Source organism: Aptenodytes patagonicus, chromosome 13, assembly GCF_965638725.1.
Source record: "Aptenodytes patagonicus chromosome 13, bAptPat1.pri.cur, whole genome shotgun sequence".
NCBI classification, from domain to species: domain Eukaryota; kingdom Metazoa; phylum Chordata; class Aves; order Sphenisciformes; family Spheniscidae; genus Aptenodytes; species Aptenodytes patagonicus.
The window spans coordinates 11,895,867-11,904,387 of NC_134961.1; the positions used below are offsets into that span (position 1 = coordinate 11,895,867).

Below are 8,521 nucleotides of genomic sequence, written 5' to 3' on the forward strand. Positions count from 1 at the left end.
ATTTATCTCAGCAACCTACAAGTACCCCATTCATATGAATTTGCACGAGCAAGATGCCTTTCCTTTGAAATAACTTTACCTTGCAGCCTTAGAGTATGGCTAAAATTAAATTCACCCCTACCGGAACAAAAACCAGAAGTTTCAATGACTCTATAGCGTTAGACCTGTTTCTAACGCCCCACAGACAGAGAGACACAAGTGGGGCTCTTTACACACTGAGACACCTCCACACAGACCAGGTTATTGTCCGTGGGCTTCAAATGTCAGTGTTTTCAATTCCAAGTGAGAAACGAAACAAAATCTCTAGAATAAGGTATCTGCACTTATATAAGCCAGGAAAGCGTTCATGAATGAAATCTTGTCTAGCATTACAACAGTTCCTTGCATTTGTAAAACCCAAGTTTCTAAAGGGCAGAAGAAAACATGCAGAAAACCTGTAGATAGGAAGATGCCACACTGGTGAAGCCTAAATAGAATGCCCTTCCACTCTTGCTCCAGAAGCACAGCTATTTAAAATCCTACCCCCAGCAATTTTTGGAGATGAAGAGAGAGAAGGAAAATCTTTCTGAAAATTTGAAACAGTTTTAAGAGGGGAAAAAAAAAATACCTCTAGAAATCTAAACATCACAGACAGGATATTTTTGGTATGAAGACGAAGATGTTCATTTGTTGGTATTCTGTGAATTATTTCAAGCACTAGCTTTCGGAGTTGCTGTAAAAAAAAAAAAAGGAAAAAAAAATAGACATGATAGAACTTTTTAAAAGCCCACAAAAACAACAATTGGTTGCAACATCTCTTCAGCTTAATACTTCTGCATGCTTAAAAAGAAAAAAAAAAACATTTTACTTTGTGCAGACATACGCTTATTATACACAAACACATAATGCTTTCTATTACCCACATATGTGAATAAGGCAAATTTAACAAATTTACAGTTGAAAAATGCAAGTTATCAGACGTTTTTTAAGGAAATCAATTTTAAGTATTTAATGACATAGATTCAACTTCTGCCTTTCATTCCACAATAAAGTCAGTAATTTGTAACGTGTTGTTTTTCAGTGAGAAAGCCAATTCTGTTGCACCTAGTTTTTCCTCATTTTTCATAGAAGTACAGTTATAAGTAAGTTACTTATAAACTGGACTTTTTCAATTTCTCTCCAAATGACAGATCTATTTTTAACAACAAAGTCTATACATAAATCAGTTCATTAGGTTAATCAAGTACTTCACTGAACGAGTAGTCTGCTGCACACATTGCAAAAAGGTAAGAGATGCTTCACACAGTTTACCTGTGCTGGCTTCTCCTGCAGAAACTGAACTTCTCCATCCTGTAGAAAGGTGAGAAACCTAGGGATGATGTGTTCCAGGAACGTAGAATATTGAGGGGATGATGTCACATTCTAATTAAGAAAAAAAAAAAAAAAAAAAAGGGGGGAGACAGATATAATAGACATTATCCAGATGATATCAAGTTGCATTCAAAGCCACTATTAAACATTTTCAGTGACTTTTTAATAGATTCAGTGATTACTCATCTGCTGACACCCTATGGAGCACTATTAGTGAAACAAACAAAAGTGAATACAAATTAATCTCTTTCCTCCAATCCCAGACTGTAATATGATTTTTCTTTCTATTTTAACAGTCACCTCACATAGAAAATAAAATTGGCATAACATACAGCTATTTTAAATGGGAGGAAAAAAAAAACAACTGCAGATGTTATTGAACAAGAAAGATTGACAAGCACACTCACATTTCATTGCTCTAGGATTCCCAAGACTTTTCAGTCACTGTTAAACTGAGATTTTAGTTATTTCTGCAAATAAGTGTACATGCATACATCACCCAAACTGTGATTTTTCACCCATGTGAAAGTGATCTTGCACTACTGTCCACTTGTTGTGAAGCCAGAAGAAATATTAGATGAGCAAGCTTCTTCCACCTGCAACTGCTGCATCTGCCTCAAAAAAAAACTAACTTGGCCACTGTGAGGTTTATTTGGAAACTCAGCTGTAGTTTATGTACGTGCTGTTAGGCAATTCTCTGAAGTATCTGTGATACAGAAGCATACTGGTCTGTTAATAAAGGTACAGATAAGAATGCAGTGTTCTTTTGAAAAATCTATATAGGTATTTCAGGGATCTATTCACATTATTCCTTGAATAACATACAAGTTACATAAAGCCACCTCCTTTTATAGATTTCTACTACTATTCTCTACCTTGCAATAAGATTTCAAAACACGCAACCGTAAATCGTATTACACTAGGTACTATGCAAACAAAGGTTTTTTTATCTCAAGGACTTCCAAGAAAGCAGACAGATATCATAAGAAGGGTACAAAAACATTTTAAATGCATGGGCTGGTTTTGGCTGGGATAGAGTTAATTTTCTTCATCGTAGCTAGTATGGGGCTATGGTTTGGATTTGTGCTGGAAACAGTGTTGATAACACAGGGATGTTTTCGTTACTGCTGAGCAGTGCTGACACAGAGTCAAGGCCTTTTCTGCTTCTCACCCCACCCCACCAGCGAGTGCTGGGGGTGCACAAGAAGTTGGGAGGGGACACAGCCGGGACAGCTGACCCCAACTGGCCAAAGGGATATCCCACACCATATGACGTCATGCTCAGCATACAAAGCTGGGGGAAGGAGGAGGAAGGGGGGGACATTCGGAGTGATGGCATTTGTCTTCCCAAGTAACCGTTACACGTGATGGAGCCCTGCTTTCCTGGAGACGGCTGAACACCTGCCTGCCGATGGGAAGTAGCAAATGAACTCCTTATTTTGCTTTGCTTGCGTGCATGGCTTTTGCTTTACCTATTAAACTGTCTTTATCTCAATCCATGAGTTTTCTCACTTTTACCCTTCCAATTCTCTCCCCCCATCCCACCAGGGGGGAGTGAGCGAGCGGCTGGGTGGGGCTTAGTTGCCAGCTGGGGTTAAACCACGACAATGCAAGACAGGATATCATCAACAGTGGATTAGCCCACATCTTCTCTTCACCTCAAAGGTCTTCCAAATAAAGCCCATCTGTATCTTCTTCTCCTCCACCTCCCCTACAGTCTTTCCAATTTTGAAAGACTCCTAACCTCCCCAACTCTATGCCACGAGAACGGTCCTACTTTGGAGGAAGAAAGGAAGAAAAGTTTCCAACAAGACATGAATCAGGTATTGCCACATTCTTGGAAAGTGGCTTACAAATCCATTCAAGGAAAAGTATACCTTCACAAACCCAGCTTAAATTTCTGAAAGCACCTTCCCAATATCTTTGCTAAACAGCAAAAAGCAGAAAATTAGCAGCACTCTTGATATCTATGAATTGCTGTTCTGAACCACACAAGAAACTAAAACCCCCACTACTCTAACCAAGTTCAGAATTACACTGCTGGCACAAAACAGCAGCAGCAGCGGAGGTTGATTCTGGAAGCTTTTTCTCCTCCAAAACAGAGACTGGAAAGACAACAAATACACTCCTCTCTCCCCATTTGGAATACAGAATCTCTGTGAAGAAATGGAGAAGGAAAAAACTCCCCCTCAAACAAATAATTTCTGAGAAACAAAATTCAAAACTATCAAATGTTTCCATCCAGAAATTGGTTTAGAAGAGCAATATCCCCTGCTAACCCAGAACAACGCCCTAACAACTCGCCCAACAGCTGGCACTGTCAAGTGGATAACATTATGGTGAAGCACCTCAGTTTTAAACCTCACTTCAAGAAGCTCTCCATAAACATCAATTCACATTCAGTTCCACCCCTGTATTGGGTTCGCGTGGCAAGGTTTTGGTCGGGGGGGGGGGGGGGGGGGGGGGCTACAGGGGTGGCTTCTGTGAGAAGTTACTAGAAGCTTCCCCTATGGCTGATAGAGCCAATGCCAGCCGGCTCCAAGACGGACCTGCCACTGGCCAAGGCCGAGCCCATCAGTGACAGTGGTAGCGCCTCTCTGATAACATATTTAAGAAGGGGGGGGAAAAAGAAATCTGTGCAATAGCAGTCAAACAGAGGAGTGAGAATATGTGAGAGAAACAACTCTGCAGACACCCAGGTCAGTGAAGAAGGAGGGGGAGGAGGTGCTCCAGGCGCCAGAGCAGAGATTTCCCTGCAGCCCATGGTGAAGACCATGGTGAGGCAGGCTGTCCCCCTGCAGCCCACGGAAGTCCATGGTGGAGCAGATATCCACCTGCAGCCCATGGAGGACCCCACACCAGGGCAAGTGGATAAGCCCGAAGGAGGCTGTGACCCTGTAGGAAGCCCACACTGGAGCAGGCTCCTGGCAGGACCTGTAGACCTGTGCAGAGAGAGAAGCCCACGCTGGAGCCGGTTTGCTGGCAGGACTTGTGACCCCGTGGGGAGGGACCCACGCTGGAGTAGTCTGTTCCTGAAGGACTGCACCCCATGGAAAGGACCCACACTGCAGCAGTTCATGAAGAACTGCAGCCCGTGGGAAGGACTCATGTTGGGAGAAGTTCGTGGAGGATTATCTCCCATGGGAGGGACCCCACACTGGAGCAGGGGAAGAGTGTGAGGAGTCCTCCCTCTGCGGAGGAAGAAGTGGCAGGGACAACGTGTGATGAACTGACCGTAACCCCCATTCCCTGTCACCCTGCACCACTGGGCGGGAGGAGGTAGAGAAAATCGGGAGTGAAGTTAAGACTGGGAAGAAGGGAGGGGTGGGGGGAAAGTGATTTTAAGATTTGGATTTTTTTCTCATTATCCTACTCTGATTTGATTGGTAATAAATTAAACTAATTTTCCCAAGTCGAATCTGTTTTGCCCATGATGGTAATTACTGAGTGATCTCCCTGTTCTCATCTAGACCCACAAGCCTTTCATTATGTTTTCTCTCCCCTGTCCAACTGAAGAGGGGAGCAGCTTGGTGGGCACCTGACATCCAGCCAGGGTCAACCCACCACAACCCCTAACTAGAAAGACATCCAGATCAATAATGCAGCCAACAGAATTTGAACGCTGTAACTTTCAACAAACAACTAATTAGTGAAAAAAAAAAAAATTCACTTAAAGTGAAAAATAAAACCTGCCGAACTTTATAGCTATTGGAAGCTGAAGTAGGCAATAGAGAAGAGTTAATGAGACTATGGAAACAGAAGATGAAAAGAAACCATCTAGCATAAGAACATGCAACAATACTGTCCGTAACCTCCAAAGGAAAAAAGGAAACTAAAACTATATTAGTGGTTCCTCTTACTCCCTCAAGTATTTTCCAACGAATAGAATTGTACTTCAGTATAAGTCAATTCATCATCTCTTTATGTAGGATCACTTTACAGAACCAAGTGAGTTCCAAGAGAAGAAAGCTGCTCCATGTCGAACATTATCAAAACAAATATTGAACAAGTTCTTCCCTACTGAAGACAAGAGCAAAGAGAATCAACTAAGCCTTCAGATTCTAAACAGATCACTAGACTAAGCTGTTAAAACTATTCTTTTACTCAGATAACAAACTGTTTCGGAGATGGCAAGTCAGCTTATAACAGATAGAAAACTCCACAAAGATATTTTTAGATAGTCACTTATGGTAATATGAAGCTCTGCTCACCCCGTACACGTATAGATGCAGAACTGTCACAGACATCTACTTATTTGCTTATACACAGTAAGCAAGGATTAAGCCTTTTAACTTTTTGTTTGTTTGTTTAATATATATAATACAGTTACACCAACTCTAAATTTATTATTCCAGTATGTTAACCTGAACTAAACAAAAAAATTCACTGGACAGGAAATTCCACCGATAACTCAGAAACAACTAAAATTGGCACAGCTTTCAACATCCAGCACCTGATGGACGTAACTTTGAATAAAGCTTACTTAAAAATATCCAAAGACATTAAACAGCAATAGAATGTGTATTTATGTTTCCCTATCATGGACTAAGAGGGATCACTTCAAATAAACAGGTAAGGACAGAATATGTTATAGTAGTAGCACTTTTTTTTTTTTTAATCGCAACATGACTAAAAAACTAGACACAGAGAGAATTACAGTGATTCTAAGATCTTGAACTTATTCTACAAAATAACAAGTTCTCAATTTCAGAACAGACACACACTAAGTATTCAACTAAAGTATAATTTCTGCTAACACAGGGTTGGTTTAACTTGCACCTCACTTTTTCTGATGCTAATTTAAACTTGATGGTCCATCACCATGCAAAAGATGTCACTGGAGCTATCTCCACTCCTGAGGTCAGATTCTGCATCTGACAACTCCTCCCTCACTTCTATACAATGGAACTACTCAGAGGAATCAGAGGAGCCTCTGCTTCGTGAGGGCACAATACACATTTGAACTAAATAAAACAAAGCTTTAAATACAGAGATTTCATATCATTCAACAAAATGGAAGAAAAATCTATTACTTCACCTTTATTTAAATGCTTACTGAATAAAGATTAGAGAACGAAAGAGCTCTCTAAGTCCAAATGTTGTAATTCTTCAATAACCTAGGTAATTCCTAAATACAAACCTAAAATCAATTACTTATAACAATATAAATCATAAGTCACAAGATACCAATGTTAATATTTTAACCACATAACATCAGAAATCAACATACATTAAGCACAAGAAAGACTGCCACTGCAGAAGGTTGGGGTTTTTTGGTGGAGTTTTGTTGTTTGGGGTTGGTTGGGGGGGTTTTTTGGGTTTGGGTTTTTTGGGGTTTTTTTATTTACCTCAAAATTTTCACTGACTTCTTGCATCATTTTCAATTTGGTTTCATCAGCTGAAAATAGAAATTCAAGCAAAAAAATTAAATTTAAAACTACATCATGAAGGAAAACACCAGGCTCATTGATCAAAGAAGCAATCAGATCTTATCAGTTTAGCTATCACCGCCCGGTTATAAGGCACACAAGTCTCACAAACAACCGTCACACAACTGCACACGCACACAGCTCGCTCACTTCGGCTCATGCAAGTATTACTCATCACTTTGCTTCTTCAAAAATCAAAACTCAAACGAAATTCAAAGTGAATTCAACACACATTTATCAACTGTCTAAACAATACTGCAACATTTGTGAAACAAACTATTGAAGAACTGTAACTTTCAACAGAAAAAAAGTATCTTACGTGTATTGACATCTGTAAGAGCAGCCACAAACTGAAGGTATTTTTTCATCAAAGTGGTTTGGTCCACCACCGTAGGCCCTTGTGCTGAAACAAATGCCATCTTGGAAGGATCAGCTTTCAGTACATAAAATCAAGACCAACACACCTACAAAAAATTAAAAAAATATGTATTAGTTTATATGGCTGGTTAACAGCAGCTATCACATCACCTACATCCATCCTTTTGACGTATTGAAGAGAACACATCTTTTCCAAAAACCACAACTGTCACACTTAGTTAGGTTTACAAATATAATGCCTAGCACGTACAGCACTCACTATCACAGGAACACACTTCTAGATACAAGCGGTTACTGGGCTCTTCACACCACAGCGTAAACATTCACACGTTTTGCCTGGTTTTGTTTCTCCCAGAAGCAGCAGCAGGCTCAGGGATGCTGCCGGCGCCGCACACCTGTTACCTTGTCTTCCGACCCAGCTGGATCCCAAACTTACAGCTACCCTTGGACGCACCCCGGCAGGACTCACTCCCTGAAGTGCCAGAAGTTGTCCTGCCGCCACGAGCTGCCTTTCTCGTTCGTAAAGAAACCTGAAATCAAATTCAGCTTGAAAGACCGACGACCTCTCTCCTCACCTCGACGCTTTCCTGTCAGCTCTCCTACACAGCCCGCTTCAGCCGAGCCGCCCTTCACGGCGCCCGCCGCGACCAACAGCTGAGGGTGCCCCGCAAACACCCCCACCCAGTCCCCCCCGCGGCTGCTCCAGGGCCGGGGCGCTGCCCGCAGGGCCCCGCGTCCCCTTACCTTCCCCGCCGCAGGGCTGGCCGCCGCCGGGTCGCTCCCCGCTGCCAGGGCGCCATCACGCCGACCCCATCCCCGCCGAGGCGACCGCCCTGTGACCACAGGCACCCGTGAACAGCCGCGACAACGCTTCCCCCCGCCCCTAGGCCCTCCCAGCTCCCGGCCCCAGCCCGAGGCCTCTGAGCGCCGTGCTGGCGGGACTCCGGCCCCTTCCTCCTCCCCGCCGCGCACCGGTTCCGCCCCACAGGCTGCGCCGCGCCGGGCCTCGCCTCCCGCCGCTTCGCTTCGCCCCGCGCCCAGGCCCGGGCCCAGGCCCCACCGAGGCGCTGCTGCCGCCGCCGCCCCCGGCACTCCTCACCCCGCGGCTCAATGGGCTCGGCCGGCCTTGGCCCCCCAGCTCCCTCCTTTGTTGCTCCCGGAGGCCGGCGGCAGCGCATGGGCGCAACGGAAGCGCCCGAGCCCAGTTCCGGCCGCCTCCTCCCGCTACCCGCCTCCCGCGCATCTCCCCGGGCGGAGGCGGGCGCTGAGGCCCACGGCGCCGCCCGGTCCCGTCACCGTGCTGCGGCGCGGAGGGACCCGCAACCCCCGGCCCTGTCCCGCCGGGGCGGCTTCGCCCCAGCTGG

At 44.2% G+C, this 8,521-nt stretch overlaps 1 protein-coding gene and 1 non-coding gene across 7 annotated transcripts in view; both read right to left on the reverse strand.

Annotated features, from left to right (window-relative positions):
* The window catches only part of TRRAP (transformation/transcription domain associated protein), a 102,564-nt gene extending 94,252 nt beyond the window's left edge, over positions 1-8,312 (reverse strand). For 3 of the 6 annotated variants that reach the window (XM_076351540.1, XM_076351539.1, XM_076351535.1), the window contains exons 1-6: positions 8,257-8,312; positions 7,902-7,990; positions 7,099-7,243; positions 6,699-6,748; positions 1,291-1,401; positions 608-712 (exon numbers count right to left, since the gene is read on the reverse strand). In XM_076351540.1, coding sequence (XP_076207655.1) covers positions 608-712; positions 1,291-1,401; positions 6,699-6,748; positions 7,099-7,198 — 366 coding nt within the window. In that variant the 5' untranslated portion in view covers positions 7,199-7,243; positions 7,902-7,990; positions 8,257-8,312. The other 3 variants (XM_076351537.1, XM_076351538.1, XM_076351536.1) reach the window with 3 other exon arrangements.
* Positions 6,826-6,968, reverse strand: LOC143166804 (small nucleolar RNA ZL1). Its single transcript, XR_012996454.1, has one exon. It is a non-coding gene; the product is annotated as a small nucleolar RNA ZL1 (small nucleolar RNA).
* Positions 8,313-8,521: the final 209 nt, after the last annotated feature.